Below are 19,336 nucleotides of genomic sequence, written 5' to 3' on the forward strand. Positions count from 1 at the left end.
GCCGAGCCGAGCTCTCGGTGCCCAGAGGCCTGAGGTGCAGAATCAAAGGCTCCAGGAGGTGCGGAGCCCAAGCGGCCTCATTATCGCTCGGAAGGCCAGCTTAGAGGATACTCCGGTAATTGCAAGGTTTTTTGTAAATGTTAATTACAGTTGCCTTAATTAGCTCTGCACCCATTGATCTATGGATTATATTAGGTTTATAAGTGTAATTACCTTAACAGGCATATGGATTACAATTATGCTCCAATTAAACCCAAAGCGTATATGGCATATTAATCAGCAAAGGGCTCCCCTAATTCTTCAGGGCCAGGCCAGCACAATGCTGGTGCCCTAAGGGCCTCACGCTGGGGCTGGCCCTCCGCAGGCTCCGGGGCATCTGGGAGTTGGGAGGGAGGGAGGGAGAGGGCGGTCCACGTGGTCTCAGCGTTTTCCAGAGAACGGCGTCCTCACGCCAGTCCCTCTAGGCCTCATCTGGACAGGACTGCGGGGCTAAGGGCTGTGTCCAGCTCAGCGGCTCCTCCAGAGGACAGCCCAGGAGCCCCCCTTTCTCCCCTTAATTGTGACTCACGGCCTCTCCAGGCAGAGGAGCTGCTCTCTCCTTATCTCTGGAGAGAGGCGGTGAATATTATTAGCCCACTTTCCAGGGTGGGGAGTGGGGAGGCCACAGGGCCACCCGGGCACAGAGGGCGGTGATGGAGTGCTCGGAGCCCCCACCTGAAAGCCTACAGGATGGATGGGGTGACAAGGGGGACAGTGAGGAAGGGCTCAAGAGGACGGTCCGGGGGAGCCCTGGGGGGAGAGGGCAGGAAGTGCCCGCAGGCCGCGGAGAGGGTGTGAAGAATCTCAGGGCCTCAGGACACAGGACCTGGCCCAAGACCCGCACAGCACTCTCCGGAAGTCCTCTGTGTGTCCCAGCAGTGAACCCAGGCTCCCAGGAGAGACCAGCAACTCAGCTCAGCAGGCCAGAGATGGGAGCCCCGCCCCCCGAGGAGCCTCGCCTGGTGCCAGGGGCCCCCAGAGTGTGGAGAGGCACTGATGCCGGCAGGTATGACGAGGACGACAACAGGCACCATTTCTAGGGACACACGATGTCGTGGGAGGTCGCGGCTCCTGTGGCCCCATGTTACAGACGGGCTACGTGGAAATGGCAGCATTGCAGGCTCACACCGAGAACCCCGGACGGCAAGGTCATCCAGTGACTGTCCGGCTCCTGAGCTGGGCCCTAGACCCCCACCTTGACCAGCGCCCTCTGTGGGGCACAGAGCTACTCCCTGTGACCAAGTGTGGACATTACCCTGGGGTCACAGAGCAGGCAGCAAGGCTGTGGGCAGGGCGCTCGGCCTCCCAGGCCTCTGTGGACCAGCCGCACCCACCCTGCTGCCCTGGCGACCCCCTCCCGCAGTGGCACCCCAAAGCCCCTCTCCCAGAGCCACAGCCTGCGGAGGAGAAGCATGCCTGCGGCTCCATGGTCAAAGTGGGGAAAACCCACACACACGCACCCGTGCACACGCAGGAACGAGGCCTGTGCACATAACAGGCTGTGGCTGGGCCCTCCATGGCGGCCTCCACGCCAGGGCAGCTGGACCACCCCGTCCTCGAGACTCACGATGTCCCTCCTCCCACAGCACACGTGTCCAGAAATCTTACAGACAGAAGCAGATACGCTATTTGGGGAGTGGGGGGCGGGTCCTCTCTGCTGACAGCACAAGAAGGGGTGTGTCATCGGGGGCCCATCATCCTCCAGCACAGGCTCAACCACCAAGACCGGTCACCCACCAGTCCTTGCCCTGCAGCAGCCTGAGAATAGAGGCCACAAGACAGAGGTCAGCAGAGGCACAGAGATGACAGTATCAACGGCAGACCAGGCTCCCTTGAAACGAGCCCCCCCATCGCCAGAGATGTTCAAGCCCAGCTCGCCGGCATGAACAAGAGAACTGTGTCCAACCCCCAGGCCTCTGAGCCCTGCTTGCCAAGGTCACGGCGTCTGTGTCACCCGCACCCTGGAAGGCCAGCGGTGGCTGCGCCAGGTGCTTTACAGATACGACTGGGTTTGACTGTCACTGGACACCTGAAAAGTAGGCACTACCAACCCCACTCACAGGCAAGAAAAGCAAGGCTCAGAGAGTTTGTCACTTGCCCCAAAGTGCCCCATCAGGCAGTGACCAGGCCTCGATTCCAACCTGGGCCTCTGATGCCAGAGACCACGCCCGTGGATGCAGCTAGCGGCCGGTGGGCTGGCAGGCCCCTCCGTGGGCGACCGTCCCATTCCCATGAACCTCACTAACTGGCCACCAGGGGAATCACATACACTGTGCCCCAACAAAGGGAAGGAAGTACCTACAGGTTTCATCTATGAGTTTTTAAGATTTTACAAATAAGACTTGAGCTAAAAAAAGAAAAAAGAAAATAAAGCTTTTTTCCAGAACTAGGGCTCAGAGACTTCCTTCCTCTCCCCTAAACTTCTGAATTTAGCAGATAAGATTCATTTGGCAAAGGGATTCCAAGTCCTCGATGCACTGTGGGGAAGTCGTTCGGTGGGAAAATGTAATTACACCAGATTCTCTTATTAGATTTCCTAATTCCCATTCAGGACTAGACACGATAATCACCACTGCTACTTAACAGTAAAAAGAAGCCACGCATTTAAAAATGTATAGATTGATTCTATAATGTCCCCCTTCTCCATTCCCTCCAGGTCAGAGACTTCAAGACCACCAGCCTTGACCTGTGAGACGGTCACAGCAGAAAGAGCCGGCTTTGCTGTCCTGGCCACGTTCGAGCTGAGGCTCAGCTGGACAAGCAGTGTGGCCGTTGCTGATCTCACCTCCACCTGTCACTTGCAGCTCCAGCCCTCCCTACCTCCGCCCCATGCCCCCCCCCTCCCGCTCCCCACCCCACTGCCCCAAAACCCCTGCCTGCCATCCCCCTGACTCCCCTCACCCCACCCCTTCCCTAGTCGGCCAGTGTCTAGCTCTGGACTGAAATGTTTTTGGACAAAATGATATGATGTCTGGTATTTATTTCAAGTCATACTAGACAGGCCTGGCTAATAGTGATTGTAACAAAGCACAAGAAACTGGGGCTTAAGACACAGAAATATATATGTTCTCTCATGGTCCTGGGCCGGAGTCTGAAATCAAGGTGCGGGCACTCCCTCCGGGGCCTCCGGGGCCTCCGGGGGAGGAGCCTAGTTCCATGTCTTCCAGCTCCTGGTGGCCTGGGGCCCCAGGCGTTCCTTGGCTTGCCGCCTTGGACTTTGACTGCCTGTCTTCACGTGGCCATCTTCCCTCTGTGTCTGTCTTGGTATCTCTTCTCTTTTCTTAAGGACACCAGTCACAATGCATTAAAGGCTCACCCTACTCCAGTAAGACCTCATCTCAATTAAGTCTGCAACGATCCTGTTTGAAAATAAGGTCGCAGTCACAGGTCTTGGGGGACACAATTCGCCTGCAACACCAGGGCAGTGTCTCATCTGATCCCCATGACCTTTAACCCCGCTAACGGGTGGACATTCTCCCTGTCCTTGGGTACAGGAAGCTGTGATGACCCACCTGAGCCTCCAGCCTCATGCAGAAGGAGCCAGGCTCAGGGCACTTTTCCAGAGCTTGTGGCTGGCTCTCCCAGAGCCATGATTGCATGTCAGGGGCACAGTTCCTCCTACCCAGGGCTTCCGGGGAGAAAAGGGGGATCTACTCCATTCCCAGGAGACATGACGATCGGCTTTACTCCACACCCCGGGGCCGAGAGGCCTCCCTGGTGGGTGACAGATGGAAGGGAGGAACCGCCTGGGCCTGGCTCAGACCTTCTCTGTCTCTCTGGGCAGCCCCGGAGTTTGGGGGGCGGGGCTAGCCTGCCCTCCGGCTCTGCTGGACTTGAGGCCTCCTGGGCAGGCTCCATCCTGGACAGCTGGGCTGGGAGGCCAGGGGCTGCACTTCTGTGAAGGCACAATCCTGTCCCCGAGACGGGAACTAGCTCAGATGCAAGAGACTCTCTGGGTACAGTCTCCAACCCCAGACCGTGCTTTATAAATAACTGCATTTTTAAGGAAACGGGCAGAACAAAATGCTTGCCACGGTTCCCTGTGGGAGGTGGGACTAGGATTACTTCCTTCTTTGTGCTTTTTCATATTTTCCAAAGAGGGTGTGCATCTCTCATATGATTGGAAAAATTACATTAATTTCTTAAAAAAAAAACAACATTGGTCACACTGTCAAACACATAAAAAGTAGGAGGATTAATGGAGTTCTTCAAGGTAAAAATGGCTTTTCCATGGGCTTCTGTGCTCGGGCCCAGACAGGCCCCGCTGAACCCGCCCCACGGCAGAGAAGTGCCAGGTAAACCCCACGTGCTCGCCACCAGCAACTCAATGCTGTGCTACAAGTGACCCTGGCAACCAGGATATTCCATCTTGGGAGGAAAGCCCAAGCCCAGAAAGACTTCTTGCCTCCCGGCTCCTAAGTCTCAGCCTTCGTGGGGTCCCCAGACCTCGCCTTCCCACGGCATCTGCAGACAGTCACCTGGCACTTGCTTTGTCCCACTGGTGTGACTACCCCAGGCTGGGGTGTGGATTCCTGAGTGTAGGACATGTGTCTCGGGCTGGCCCGTGCCAGCAGTAGGGGTCCAACAGCTGGAGGACAGTGTTTCCCTCAGGTCGGTCATGAGCTCTAGTCCCTTTGGGGAGTACATCGGCTGGGAGGACAGCTGGACAGTGGTGAAATGCACCTGGGACACGCCCGCGGAAACCCCATGACAGTGAGGTCAGATGGGGAGGGGCGGGCAGGCAAGGAGCACGCAGGGCAGCAAGGGCCCCAGGAACGAGGCCATGAGGGGAGGATGAGCCTCCAGCCTCTACTGTGAACATACTTGTGAACACGTAGTTCAGTAAGTGAGGGGAAGTCACCGCATGGCTGAGCTGCACAGACAGCTCCACACAGGGTCACAGTCCATGTAGCGGGAGCCAGGGGCCCAGGGGCACACCCACGCCACAGAGAGCCCCCACACCCCGTGCTGGCCTGAGCACCGGTCCAGGGCCCCAGGCCTCGGATGCCCTTCAGGTCTAACTTTGGGCCACAAGGCTCCAAGGGAAGGTCAGGGGGGCAACTGCATGACAATGGCCTTTGTGACTCAGTCCCCCAGCCTGCAAGGGCTTCCAGTTCCAAGAACATCGGCTGGAAGAGTGTCCTGGGAGAGCCCCTCAAAGCCCCTTTGTTGTATCTGGGCAGAGACTGAGTGTGGGCACAGGCTGCTCTGCCACTGAGCAGACGGTGGCATCTTCCCAGCCACTCAGGGACTTCAGGGTGGGAAGGTGGGGTGAAGGGACCATCACCCCATCCCTGCCAGAGCCTGGCTCACCAGTCCCCGACTCCGGCCTCCAGCATCACTGATTTGTACAGGTAGTATCAGGAACCCCCACCAACCCCACGTGTTGTTCTAAGAAGCCCTTGCAGTTTGTCTTGAGGGCTGAAGTCACATCACTGGCAGGACCACGGGGCCCACCCACAGGTGGCCAAGCCTCAGTGCCCCCTCGCTCCCGGTCTACACCGCTATCGTGCAGACTGGCATGAGACTTGCGAACCTGTCTATCACTGGAGCTCAGGAGCTGGCAGGCTAGTTCCTCCGTGAGCTTCAGGGCTCAGAGATTCCATCACCTGTGGCCATTTGGAGCCCAGGTGAGGGTTGGGGACGCATAAGGGGCACATCTTGCAGTCAGTTGCCTGAGTTCACGCCCTGCTCCCGTTCCTTCCGGCCTCAGCTTCCTTACCCCTTAAGTGGGAACAATAACCGGAGTGCCGACGCCCAGGTTGGGGGAGAACAGACACACAAGCTGCAGAAGCATTCAGCACGCGTCTGGCACGTCACGATAAACACTAGCTATTGCTTTTACTGGTCTGCCCATCACTGATTATTGGGGAAACTTGGGCCCAGGATAGCGGTGGAGGGCAGGGCTTTACCTCCCAGGCCCTTGGGCCCGACTGTACTTTTGGGGGGCAGAGATGAATTGGGTTTCCAGACGGCTGGTGAGCTGCAGGGAACACTTGGGGACTGTCTGGCAGGCCTCAGGGACACCTCGCATTTCCTCGAACCACCCAATTCCCCCGGGAAGAGGCCCGGAGCAACCACTCTGCACTTGAACTCCATCTGCCCAAGTTGCAGCAAACTTACCCTCCGACCCCACGTGGCCCAGCTGAAAACAATCCAATCTGTGCAACATCGTCAGGAATAAAGTACCGTGAAATGCCACGGGACAAGGCGCGAGCTTCTCGGGGGCGCTTCCCTCGTCTGCCGCCCGCCGTAGAGCTGGTGAGCAGACCTGGGCTCCACGTGCATCAGCTTCCAGAGAGCCGTGTCACCTGGCAGGTGAGCAGCCACTCTGGGCACACTTTCCACACGACGGGGCGGGAGCACAGGACCTAGATCACCCCTAGGGTTCTCCCAGACGTGGGTCTCTAAAGGACGGCCACATTTTTCTTTGCCACCGGTCTCCTCCAGATCCGAGTAGCCAGAGATAAGCAGCAGACTGGGTGGGCAGCTGCCCAGGTCAAGGCAGCCGTGCGTGACCCTCCGTCTCAGGGGAAGGAGGCCCATCCCCAGGGTCCCCTCGGCCAGCTCGGGCGAGGGCTCAGAGCAGCACAGGCTGCTCTCCGGAAGCTGCTGGGCATGTGCAGACCAGAGCCTCGTGGCACTGGGCCTCTCTCCTCCCCACTTCAAAGCTCCCACAAGGCTGAGAAGAGAGCCGTGAGCCGGTCAGGCCTATGGAGGTGAGACCTGCAGACGCAGGAAAAGTAACAGCAAATAGCAGGGTGCCCACCGAACGCGTGAGCCCTGTGTGGTGGGCCCAGCCCTCGGCACCAGGAGGGAGGCTCTGGTTGGGTCACCTAGGAAGGGGGAACTGGTGCGGTGATGCCCCGAAGAGGCCTCGGTCAGAGTGGAGAGTCAAGGACCCTGCTGAGCCCTATGACGGCCTTTTCGTCTAAGGTGGCCACACCCTCCCACCGGAGCCTGCCCACATCCCAAGGCTCCGTGCTTAGGAAACACAAACCCACACACATAATAGGGCGAAATGAGCCCAGCAGCGCTTGTTTACAATGCAACCTAAATTACTCACGCCCGCTGATACCTCCAGAGCCGCGGTAATACCAGCCTTTCCCCTACCCTCAGGGCAGTGGCACAGAAAAGGGGTCCACAGGACCTGAAAATGGGGACCCAGCTCCTGGGGCTGGCCCTCACGCTGACCACCTGGCTCTCTGGCCTCTGTTTCCTCCTCTGTGAAGTGGGGGCAGCATGATGGGTGAGACGGAGCCCAGCCACTAGCTCTAATGGGCACGGCCTGAGATAGCATCTCTTGATGGAGCCTGCAAGGGCTGAGGGAGGCTGTGGGCTCATAGCGTCTGCTGCAGGCCTGAGGCTCGGCGGGGAGGCAGAAGAGGCTCCCCGGGTGTTGACAGCCCTCAACAGGGCCCGGCCTTCCCACCCTGCCTGACTGCACAAGCCACTCTGGCCTGGGCACGCCTGTCACCCGCTCTCTGTGGCCCCAATTCATGCTGCCTCTCCCACCTAGGTCCCCACTTCTGGCAACCACAGCCGTGCCATAAAGGAAGAACTCTGACACCCCCGACATCTCCCTAGGCCCCCAAGACATCCCAGGACCTCTCAGAGAGGCAGAAAGGGCAGGTGGGGAAACTGGGTGAGTTGAGCAGGGGCTGCAAGCAGAGTCAGACACAGCTGGTTAGATGCCTGGGTCCACCAGGTGGTTACTGAATGTCTGTCTCACTTAAAACCCAGACACTGCTACAGTAACCCGCAGGCTGACTGCGCAAGGGAGGAAAAGTGCCTGCGCCGGCACCTGGTAAGCGCTGGATTACTCCGTGAAGAAGGCTGTTATTTTTATGACCAGAGAGGTCAGGCGGCCTGAGCCACCACCTGGCAGTCCACAGCAGAGCTGGGACCAGTCCAGGCGCCCAACCCCTCGTGGCTCAGTCCACCCTTCTCTCAGCAGCAAAAGGCCACCGATAGCTTCCAACGTGACCCTTCGAGGGCCACTGTCCAAACCGAGCCTTGACAGGTCCGAGCTGTGACACCGGCTTTGTTTTTAAATACTTCAGGCTCCCAATGGTCTCTGCCAAATGGGGCCCGTCCCACTTCCTGCCTTCCACGGGTCCCTTCCAAAGTGGCACCGAAGCTCCCCAGCCCTGCTGGCCATCGGCCTCCGCAGCCCTCAGCGCACGGAGCCCACCGGGAGATGCCTACTTTGGCTCCGGGAGGCACCGGCTGGTCCCTGGGCCAGCCCTCGTCCTGTCCGGTCCACGTCCCATCCACCACCCACAGGATCAGGGACCCTCTCACGCCTGCAGAGAGGAGCTGGGACACCAGGAGGCGCTCACGAGATCCCATCCAGCCCCATCCAGAGCCGTGTGGGGCGGCCTGGGGTGGCTGCAGAGGGGCTGAGCGGGAGTTTGTTTTAACTGTTTCACATGGCAACACAGATGCTTCCTCGTTCCCGGCAGGTTCCAAACAGGTTACTGGCAGGTTCCAAACAGGTTAACCCCTTCTTCTCCCACCCGGCTGACTCCAGAACAAAACAAGGAGTGGCTTCCACAGGCTGCCTGGACTCCACAGCTCCAGACACGAAGTCCATGAGACCCCGAGGCCTGCGGGTGGACCCTTAGGAAGGGGCCCAAGGACAGGCCCGGGCCCATTCAGCTGCTGGGTGGACTGCTTACACCAGCGGAGTGGGCGTGGGGCGGGGGCCTGGTGCCAGTTCCCGCCCCGCCTCCACCTCGCTTGTGAAGGGCAGGTGTGTGAGTGGGGCGGGGGTCGGGTCGGGGGGCTGGAGATGATCGCTGCTCCTCAGGCCTTTTCAACGCTTTTGAAGCAATAGAACCTTCCACCCCCGGCCCAGGAATTTGCAAGGAATCCCATAATGTACAAGAGGGCGCTCTGGCTGGATCAGGGGCAGGGCCCAGAAGCCCCACCTCAGTCCCCCTACTCCCAAGGAGCCAGAGCGGAACAGGCTTAGGGCCCCCAGCCTGAGAGCTCCCAAGTAAGCCCTTCTCTCAGCCCTGGCCCCTCCTGGCACCCCACCCCCACCCCCGGGCCTTCACAGCACACGCCTCCGGCGGCCGACGCGATTGAAAAAGCCACAGGACTAGCAGACAGTTTAAGGACAGTGATCACAGGTGACCCTGCACAGCCTGGAGCGGCTTGGAAGCTGGCTCTCACCAGCTCTGTGACCTTCAGTGAGTTCCCTGACCTCTCTGAAATTATATCAGTTAACCATCCCGTGTGGTTGTTTTGAGGGTAAGCAAACTAATGAAGTCTCTGGTGAAGGAGGTCCTACCTACGTCTGTGGCTGTCACAATTAGTGTCTTACCAATGACCTCAGGAAGGTGAGACATTAGTACCTCCATCTGCAGTGAGGAAACTGAGGCACAAGTACCTGGCTCACGGTCACACAGCCTGGCCGGGATCCACGCACCCCATGTGCTGGTAACTCCGAGGACCAAGAGAAAACACTGCCTACAGAGAAATCTTCCAGATGAGTCCAGGACATGTGAGGAAATACCCAGGTCCTGCGAAAGTCTTCATTTGGGACCAATTGCAAGACCTAACTGCTACTTCACACAGCCAGGTCAATGAGCTCTTCACAGGCCGCGTGAGCCAGGCTGAGCTACAGACAGTGCCAGGAACCGCGAGAGATCCTGGTCAGGCACCAGGGAGAGAGCAGACAGGGCTCACCACAGGCTCACCTGTACCTGCCGGGCTGGCCTGTACAGCCTTTTGCAAGATCAGCAGCAGCATCTGCATGTTACAGACAGGAGTGGAGCATGGAGAGGCGAAGCAGCCCATGCAGGCCCATATGCTGGCTGACGGCTCAGAGAGCCCATCCAGGCCCTTCCCGCCTGCCCTGTTCCTGGACCAGGGCTGGTCAAGCTGAGAGCAGCTCAGGCCTCCCGCCCACGTGCCACTGCAGGTTCTGACGAGCCAGTGCTGCCCCCTCCCGGCCACCGGCTGTCTTCACAATCTCACCCACAGGGAACAACAGCAAAAAAGCAGAGAGAACACTCGGGTGCGGGTGCGGAGGAGGAAGCCCCAGGCGGACCCAGCCCGGCCCCGGGCCCAGCTGCCTAGCGCCGGGGGGAAAGACAGCGCTGCCGGACTCCTGGCAGTGGCTATCCAGGCGGCCCCGAGGGGCCTGTGCTCCTTAAGCACAGGTGACCATGTTGCGGGACCTCTCCTGCAGCCCGCCGCCTTTTGGTCTCACTCTGGGGCCTTTGGGAGGTGCTGCTGCAGCAACGGGCTCTGCTCCAGCCGGCCCACCGTATCCGGGCCCTGGTGTCCTCAGCCCCAACCCCAAACGTTCAGAACCCACAGTGTGTCCCACTCTGGACCCACAGAGGGTAGGTCACTGACCAGGGCAGACACGATTGATCCCTGCTGAGCAGGTGATCCTGAGCTGCCACCCCCACCCCATGTGCCTCACCCCTGCATTCTGCATCTCGCCAAGTCCTCCTTAAGCACCCCGCAAAGGGTCCCCCCGAACACGCTTCAGGCCCAGCACTGGGCTGGGATTGTCCAAGCCACTTCGTCTCATCCATCTGGTCTCCCCATACACTGCTGAACATGTAGTAGGTGCCTGCAAAGCTGAGCTGCCTTTTGGATGCAGCTGGGTGGGAGGAGCAGGCGGCCAGCAGCAGGGGTGAGATGCCTCTCCTGGCATGGGGGCAAGGAGGGCCGGCAGCAGCCCAGATGCAGCCAACAGCGCCCCATTTAAGGACCAGCCCACTTTTCCAATCCTTCTGGGAGAGGCTGGCCCCGCTGCAGGCCATGCTCTGCCCAGCTGCCACAAGGTCACGAGCAGCAAGAGAACTCTTACACGGTCGTACCTGGACCTTTCCCTGCCCCTACTCCAATGCATAAACTTCTGAGCCCTGCCATCCAGTCCCCCACAAAGGGAAGACGGAGAATGTGTTTCGGAAATCAGAGGACATGGTCTCTGCGGGTAAGTTTTCAAAGTGGTGGTGCCCTGACTGTCCCAGTCCACGCCCCCTGTGACTGCAGCCAGCAGCGCGGGCCTGGCCAAGCCTGCCTTCGGGAATGCCCGCACATCCGGAGGGAGGGCCGGCAGCCGGGGTCCTGCTGCGTGGTGCACCCGTGTTTCACTGGCCTGCCCTGCAGTCGGGAACTTACTGAGCTCCTCCCGTACCGGACGGAGGTACGGAGGTGCGGAGGGAATGACCCCCGAAAGCTCCATTTTACAGGTGAGAAGGCTGAGGCTCAGCATCCTCCTGGCGGGTGAGCGGTAGAGCCAGCACTGAGCCTGGGGTTCTGTCTCTGGAGAGCATCTCTTCCAAGGCAGCAGCAGCCAGGCGAGTGCTGGCTGCCTTCGCAAAGGACACTCTCATACCACGTGGCTAGGCTTCCATTGTGGCATAGGGACAACTGGGACAGACACGCTGGCAACTCCCTGGAACACTCATACCAGCCGGGCGAGTTGGCTTCTTCCCCACAAAACAGAAGCTTTTCTCTGCCTACCTGCGAGGATCGGATGAGAACCCTGAACGTGAAAAGGGTCTGGGAGGCTGAGAGACCCTTCGCGATGGAGAAGACCATGTTACTCAGTTTAACAAACGCAGAGCGTCTGCCACATCCGAGGCATTGTGGGGACAACAAAACTGGCAAAGACCCAGTCCCTTGACTCAAGGAGCAGGGAGGGAAAGTGGAGAGACACATGAGCCAGCAAGGCCTGGGGTCTTCCTTTGTTCCGCGGGGGGAGGCGCAGCTCGCAGTGCCCAGGCATGGGAGGGGCACTAGGGTACCACGTAAGGAGAGCTCTGGGGCGGTGGGTGGCGGGTGGATGGCAGCCCAGCGAGGTCAGGGATTGTCTATACACAAGCGGCCTCAGCAAACAAGTAAATGGAGAGAGAATAATGTAAACCAGGTTTCTCTCTGCTGGAGAAGGAAGGTACAAATTTGCAAAGGCAGAAGGCTGGGATGGTGTTGGACTGGAATCAGAGGTACTGCTGTGAACTCAGGGTTTTCGACAGTTAATTAGGTGCAGAGACACGAACGGACGGATGTGTGAAGCGCGCGTGTATACGCATGCGTATGTTTCCTACCTCTGCCCACGGAGACGGCCTGAGAGCAGCGACACCCAGAGGCGATACAAGAGCAGACAGCGCCCTGGTCTTTGACTCTAAATATCACTTTCCACTAAAAGAAACCAGGACTCCTTGGAGAAACGGCTGACTCCAGAGCTGAGGCAGAGACGAAACGTGCTGAACCTGAAACATCTTTTTGTGCCAGAAAGTAAGGAAGGGCTCCCGAACGCTGGGGATGTGTCAAAAGGACGCAGAGCCAGCTTGGAGGGGCTGTCACTGGCCAATTCGGGGACCATATGAGCATCAAAGTAAATTACAGTAATAACAGATTATAACCCACTAAATTAAATAGTAATCTGCAAGTCCCTTCTGGTACAAATAAATAATGGGGCTAAGAAAACATTCTTCACTGCAGCAAAATACTAATAAGAAATGTAAGAACCAATGATGGAAATACTTGGCAACCATCACAGAAATAATTAATTCAAGAAGTAGCAACAGACATTAAAACTAGTGGATAAAAGCAGGTGAAGAAAGAATTTTTAGTCTCTAAGTATCTCCCCAAAACTAGTTATTAAATCAAAAAGGGAAAATAACCCATACTTTTACATAACCTTAGGGCAGTCAACATCCTAATCAAACGATGTCAACGTCACCCAAGCAAGCTGACACGCTGACACACTGAAGCAAGCTGACACGCATGCCCCCAGACAAGATGCACTGGCCCAAAGTGCATACCCTGAGTCACATAATGAAGGAACAAGACAAAATGACTGTCCTGTACTCTTCACAACTCAATATCGTGACAGTCCAAGCAAGGCCGGGGAAGCGCCCCAGATGCCCGGGGCCAGAGATGCCTGGAGAGGATGAGGAGCTGGCTGCCCTGGGCCTGGGGCTTCGTCTCTATAAAGGAGTCAGTGGAAGAGCTGGCAAGTCTGGACAGGGTCGCTCTGGCAGAGGGGTACATGGAGTTTCTGTTTATTCTGGAAATCTCGAAAATCATTTGGAAATGAGAAGGCTGCAGGAACTCAAGGGGGTGCCAGATAATTCTCCCGGAGGTGAGCTGTGTTTGTCTTAGGAGAGAAATGGCCCTGGGGTGGTGGCCAGCACAGACCCCAGCTTGCCAAGGGTTACCCTTGACCTTGAGACGGCCCCTCTGCCAGTATTATACAGAGCCGGGGACCCATCCAGGTGGGAAGACTCTGGGAACTCCATCACCAGGGAAGGCCTGGACGACAGCGAGATTCAGGTGAGCTGAGTGAGGGGAGGCAGGACAGGCGGAGGGTGCAGGTGCGTGAATGCCTGGAGGCCGGGCAGGGACAGGAGGGGAGATGGGAGAGGCTGGAGAGCTGCCTCGCGGAGTGGAGACCGGCCTCTCCCGCACGCGCAGAGGCTGCTGGGAGGCCCCACGCCAAGAGCACTCGCAGTTCCCAGGCTCCTCTCCCCTGAGAAGGCGCCAGCTGGAAAAGGAAAAAAGGCACTGGCACGGCTGACGTGGGGCCGATCCACCTGCTGTAAGTCCTGGGGCCCAGGCTGCCAGCAGATTCTCTCTGCAGCTGGCAGTGAGACCCGCGGCCCCCAGCACCTCCGTGTTCTCCACGCCTCACCGACTGCACCCAGGAAGGGTGGCAGGGGCGGGGTGGGGGGCGGACAAGCTCCGGGAGCCTGGCTGCAGCGGCTCCCAGGACCTGGCTCTCAGAGGCAGGAAGCACGGGGCCAGTTTGCCCCAGTCCTGGCAGAAACGCACAGCAGCTGCGGGAGAGAGAGAGGGCTGTGAGCGTGGAGGGGCCGTGCGGGGTGTGCGGTCTGGCCCCATGTGGCTCAGAGGAGGTCCCGCCTGTCTCAGACCGGGCGGGAAGGCGCCCTCTAGCGGCCCCAGCAGAAAGCAGCGTGAAGACGCAGGGAAATGAAAGTCAACCCTAAAAGGTCTGGAGAGAGGCAGCAACACCAAGGGCAGAGTGGGGACGGGAGGACAGGGAGGGGAGAATGCGGACATGCAGGCTCCCTGGGGACCCTCGCGAGAGCAGCGGGCCTTGCGGCTGACACTGACCTCCGGGTCTTCACCAGGTCTCCCTGTTCCCTGCCGTCAGAGGTGTCCACTCAGAGGACGTGGGGCAGGTGGGCCTGGACTGGCTTCATGTGACAGGTCCAGGCCGGCCTGGCTCTTCAGCATAGGGAGCCTCCCGTCCACCACCTGACCACCTGCCTCCAGCTAGGGCTGATCAGGCCCCTCTGCCCATGACACCCCCTGACCTGCTTCCTGGGGTCTGTAATCTGCAAGTCCACACCCATTCTATGCTCCCGAGGCTGGGGTCCCTCCCTCAGGTGGCCACCCTGCCACAGATCAAAATGTGCATGTGTGTGCGCGCATGTGTACATGTGCACCCATATGTACACGTATGTGCGTGTGTGCACACACGTGTGTACATGTACACGTGTGTGGGTGTGCGCATGTGCATGTGAGTGCGCGTGTATGTGTGCGTGTGCAGTGGATACGTGCACGTTTGTATGTGTGCACATGTGTGCACGTGAGTGTGCGCACGTGTCTGCATGTGCACGTGTGTGCACGTGTACACACGAGGTGGTGTGGGACAGAGTGAGGCCATGGCGAGGCCACGGCCCTGCCACCTGGACAGAGGGAGAGCTGTGGGGAGGTCACAGAGAAGCCGCCGGGCTTAGTCACAAGCCCAGAGCCCCTCGTCTGGATCCCTCCTGGAAAAAACACCTCAGGGGGTGCAGACCGCGCCCCTGGCCACGCCCTTGCAAGGCAGGGGAGGCTGAGCTGGGGCATTTCCGTTACAAGGAGGCCTATCTCCTCGGGTTTACCATCTTGTGGGCGAGGAGGGGCCCCAGCCAGGTTGGGGGGGTCAGGTCAGCTCTGCACACGGCTCAGAAGCGTCAGGGTACATGGGGTAGTCTCTGTTTGTAAACTAATGAAGCTGTACCTTCGGGTGGCTTTTCTTTTTAAGGATCCCCCATATTCACAAACCTACGGGAAGGGAGGACGCAAACATACTTTAAAAAATAACTCTTGTTCTCATAAGAGTGTCACACTTTCATAAAACATTTAAAAGACACCCCAGGATGCGAAGACATAACCAAATCATCTGTAACAAGCAGGTGTCTTTCCCTCCGGCCTCTCTGCAGCTCACACACCTACACACCTGCTCCCATACCTGCGGTTCTAACCAGCTGGCTCCAGCTCTGCCACTAACAGCCCATGACCTAGAGGGGGAAGTCACAGACTGGGCAGAATCCAAGGCTCAAATGACAGGACGCAGGCCCCTGCCCTGTCTGGGCCTCAGCTTCTCCATCTGCAAACGAAAGCTGGTGCCACTGAAAGCTCAGTGTCTGTCAGTGGGGAAACAGGACCAGCATCCCAGGGCAGTCCCAGGGACCAGAGGGACAGAAATGACCTGGTACCTACAAGTGCCAGTTAAATGTCACCAGACTCCCGGATGGTTTGAGGCTTTATTTAGCCCTGGCCTTGTGACCGCTGCAGTCCCTTCTTCACCTCCCAGCAGGAGGTCCGCCAGCCCCTGCGGGTCATGGCCGGTGAAGAGGGCTGACCCTCTCCAGCAGCTCGTCCTATCCTGGAGCAGCTCTGACACATGCTCACGGGCACAGCGGCCTCCGAGGATAAATGAGGTCCCTCCCAGCACTCGCCAGAGCACGGAGGAAGCCCGCAGTGTGCAGCTGAAGGCCACTGCGGAGGTCTCTCTCCGGCCCTCGCAGAGGGCAGCAGCGGGACCGGGCCTGGCACACCCCATCACCCGCGTGTGTAAGGAAAGCGGAAGGCTGGGACGGCTCCCCCGAGGGCTCCTGCTGCTGCGGTGACAAAATGCCGACTTCCTGGCCCACTCACCAAAAGCCAGAGGGGGGGGCACGGTTCAGACCAAACTAGATCCAGGCGTTCGGTGTCACCGGAAGCACCTCTCCGTCTCTAGGCTCTGCTTTCCTACTTTCCTGCTTATGGGGTTCGCCTTCTGGCAGGGTTCTCCCCGGGGTGACCAAGATGGCCACTGGTACTTTTCAGTGTATATTTCACTGGCCACTTTCCTAGGGGTTCTGGAAAAGCCTCGGCCAAGTCACTGGCCTGACTCAGGTCACACGCCCATCACTGTGGTCAGGAGCTTGGTGTGCTCCAGACTGGCCAAGCCTGAGCCCCATGTCCAGGCCTGTGGCCCTGTGGTGGGCAGGGGTCGGGGAGGGTGACCCCAAAGGAACACAGGGATCACACTCAGCAGGCAGAAACAAGAGGTCCCCACCACCCGACCCTGTGTCCCTCTGGAAGGCCACAAACAACATCCAAGGTTTTTCACCCCCAAGAAAAATTCTGGCCCCTTTGGGGGCAACATGACCCCCACACGGAATGCATGGGTTAAATGAGGGGGCTGGACACTGACAGGACTGAGACCCGGGGCCCACAGGTGAGGAGCAGAGGAGGCACCTGGGCTCATACCACCTCCCAGCCCCGCCACCTGTGAGCCGGGCAGTCAGCTCAGCTGCCCAGGGGTCACCGCCAGGCCAGGGAACACTGAGGCGAGGAGGGCTGGGTCCCAGTCTGGCAGGGAGACAGTCTGAGCCCAAGGCTGGGGGACCCCATGAGGGCTGTTCTCCCAGGAGCTCCCCAGAAGCGGAGTCAGGCCTGAAGGAAGGACAATCACCTGAGGACACCTAGTGGGAGGCGCAGTCTAGGCCCCGGGAAGAGGAAGATGTGAGCACGGCAGGGCGTGGAGGGCGTGGAGGGCCGCAGGGCGTGGAGGGCCGCACGCTCCGGGCAGCTGGGCAGTCGGGGGAGCTGGCTGCTGGGCGAGGCGGCTGGCAGGCCAGCGAGCATCAGAAAGGGCCTTGATGCTCACTCTCCAGAAGGATCTCGGTTGTGGTTTAGCCACTGGGTCACTGCTGCCCGTCCCCACGAGGGAGAACAACCCTGGAGGGCAGGGACATCTGCCAGAACAGCGCCTGGCACATGGTGGGTGCTCTGCAAACATTCAGAGAGGGGGAGGAGTATAGGAGGGTGGCCCATCCTGGGTCCTGCCCACAACGCACACCGACCTCGACACAAAGAAAACCAGTATTGTGTGACTGTCTGAAGAACTGCATCGAGATGTGTCTGCGAGGTGGGGGTCGGGGGGCCACAAGCCACCCTTTTCTCCTTCATGGGGAAGATGCAGAAATCAGAGACTCCATCCGTGGACCAAAACTGTGCCTTCCCTGGTGTGCCAGAAAGCAGCAGCAACAATGAGAAGCCTTGAGGACTCCCCCTCCCCCAGCCTCCGCGCCAACAGCACTGGCCACCCCGAGCCACGACATGGCAGCGAGGCTGTCCCCAGATCTCAGAGGGGCTGCCCCCCACCTGCAGGCAGGCTCTGTCGGTCCTGAGGGGCATCGGCAGAGCCCAGGTGGCAAGGTTCTTGCCGGGTTTGGAGACCGTTCCAGGCAGGCGGCCAGCCCAGGGCAGGACGCTGGGGCCACAGTTCCTGCTGCACGCTCAGCGCGGTGTCCCCTTACTTCTCTGACACGCTGCAGCCAGACAGAGCTGCCCAGACCTGCCTGGCACCCCTGCCCCTGCTCCTACCCCACCCCCACACAGGAGGCGAAGGGAGGGCTCAGGTTTAGCTGGCTTTAACTACAATGGCAGCAAAGACGTGACTCCTGGGGCTGCCACCTGTCACCTCCTTCCGCCAGGCCCTTGGGTAGAGTCAGATGACTGAGTTCAGAGCCTGACCTGGCCCAGACCCTGCTCAAGTCACAGCTCATCTCCACGCGGCTCCTTTCCCTGGGCATGGCAGGGACAAAGCGGGAAGGGACCAGCTCAGTCCTAAACTCCCACAGTGGTCACTCTTGTTTGGTGACAACCATCCCCAGCTTTGAACTCCGCTGACTCACTCTGCCATTGCCACTGCTGAAAAATTAACACCCAGGTTCATTCACTTCCCTCAAACGCCACCTGGCACTAGAAAAAAAGTCTATTTCATTTTGAAGAGAAACCAGCGCCTCTTACAGAAAAAACGGTGAAGTCGGTGGCGGCAAAGTCACGGGAGACCCAGTCAAGGGCAACGCTCTGGCAGCAGCTGTCTGACGTGCAACCGAATCAGGCTCTGGGTGGCTCCACCCAGCCTCAGCTCCCACCGTCCAGGTCTCTGCAGCCCTCACCTTCCAGCCTCAAGCAAGGCCGCTGGAACCCCAGAGCCATGGGCCACCCTGCTGGGCAGAAAGCTCTCGATGGCACTGGGGCCCAGCCGAGCTGGGGTGCAAATGCAGTGCTGAGCCCCCGACCGGGGGTGGGGGACCTTGCAGAACGTCCAAATCCTGGGCCCAGAAACTTTTCCTCTCAAGTCCAAAAGGGCAAAGTGCTTGTCAAGAATATACTGGGCTCATAAAACATCTTCCAACCTTGAGTCAATAACAAATAAGGGACCATCAAATGCGAGCTCCGAGTAGCTGACTCATCCACGCAGCACGAATGGTGGGGCCCCCTTCGAGCGGTGGCACCCGAACCTGTGCTGAAGGACCAGGGTGCCAGGTGCAGGGCGCAGCGTGGGCTGGGAAGTGATAGGGGAGCAGATCGGAAAGCCGACACCCCGTTTCCGGCACGTCCCCAGGAGGAGGGGGTCTGTCAGATGTGCTGACAGCTGTCCTTCCTCCACTGGGGACAGGCAGGGCATCTTAACACTGGGAAGAACACCCCTTGCCTGAATTTGCCAGAATGGGAGACCCAGCCCGCTGCCCCAGGGGAGATGAAGCCTGTCACTGGGACACAGGAAGGGGTCTATGGGCTGGCTCCCAGAGCGGCTGTGGCTCTGCAGAACTTGACCACGGGGACAGGATATTCTCAGTAGGAAAAAGGTGGCAGCAGAGGCACCAGCAAAGAGCTCCAGCCCATCCTCTGCGAAGCCTCGCTAGGTGGCCTAGGCCACCTCATCTGAAAAGGCCTCTCGTGGTGCAACCAGCACCCTCTGGGTTTCCAGGACTCACTGAGACCACCGAGCCTGGCCCTCAGTGGGCGCAGCGCCCGCGATGGAGGAAACGCCCTGGTCCACTCGGGGCCTGCGGTCAGGGTGGGGTCCCCAGGAGTCTGGAGGAGCAGCAGCCTACTGGCCCCAGGCTGGAAGGTCCTGCCAGCTGGCCCAATGTGTCAGACATGCCGGGAACAAGGTAGTGGGGAGAACGCCCAAAACGCCTTTACCTGCGAGCCAGGTGAGGGCCACACCCTGGCAGAGGCTGGACGTCCA

At 59.1% G+C, this 19,336-nt stretch overlaps 1 protein-coding gene across 5 annotated transcripts in view; it reads right to left on the reverse strand.

Annotated features, from left to right (window-relative positions):
• LHPP (phospholysine phosphohistidine inorganic pyrophosphate phosphatase) overlaps window positions 1-19,336 on the reverse strand; it is a 121,001-nt gene that overhangs the window by 40,104 nt on the left and 61,561 nt on the right. The window contains exon 7 of one of the 5 annotated variants that reach the window (XM_015590186.2): window positions 3,003-3,398. The exons of 3 other annotated variants lie outside the window; for them this stretch is intronic. In XM_015590186.2, coding sequence (XP_015445672.1) covers window positions 3,344-3,398 — 55 coding nt within the window. In that variant the 3' untranslated portion in view covers window positions 3,003-3,343. Of the gene's footprint in view, window positions 1-3,002; window positions 3,399-17,263; window positions 17,316-19,336 lie in introns of those variants that run through there. One more of the 5 variants, XM_015590187.2, reaches the window with a different exon arrangement.

The sequence above is a fragment of the Pteropus alecto genome, unplaced genomic scaffold (genome assembly GCF_000325575.1).
Source record: "Pteropus alecto unplaced genomic scaffold, ASM32557v1 scaffold74, whole genome shotgun sequence".
Lineage (NCBI taxonomy): Eukaryota > Metazoa > Chordata > Mammalia > Chiroptera > Pteropodidae > Pteropus > Pteropus alecto.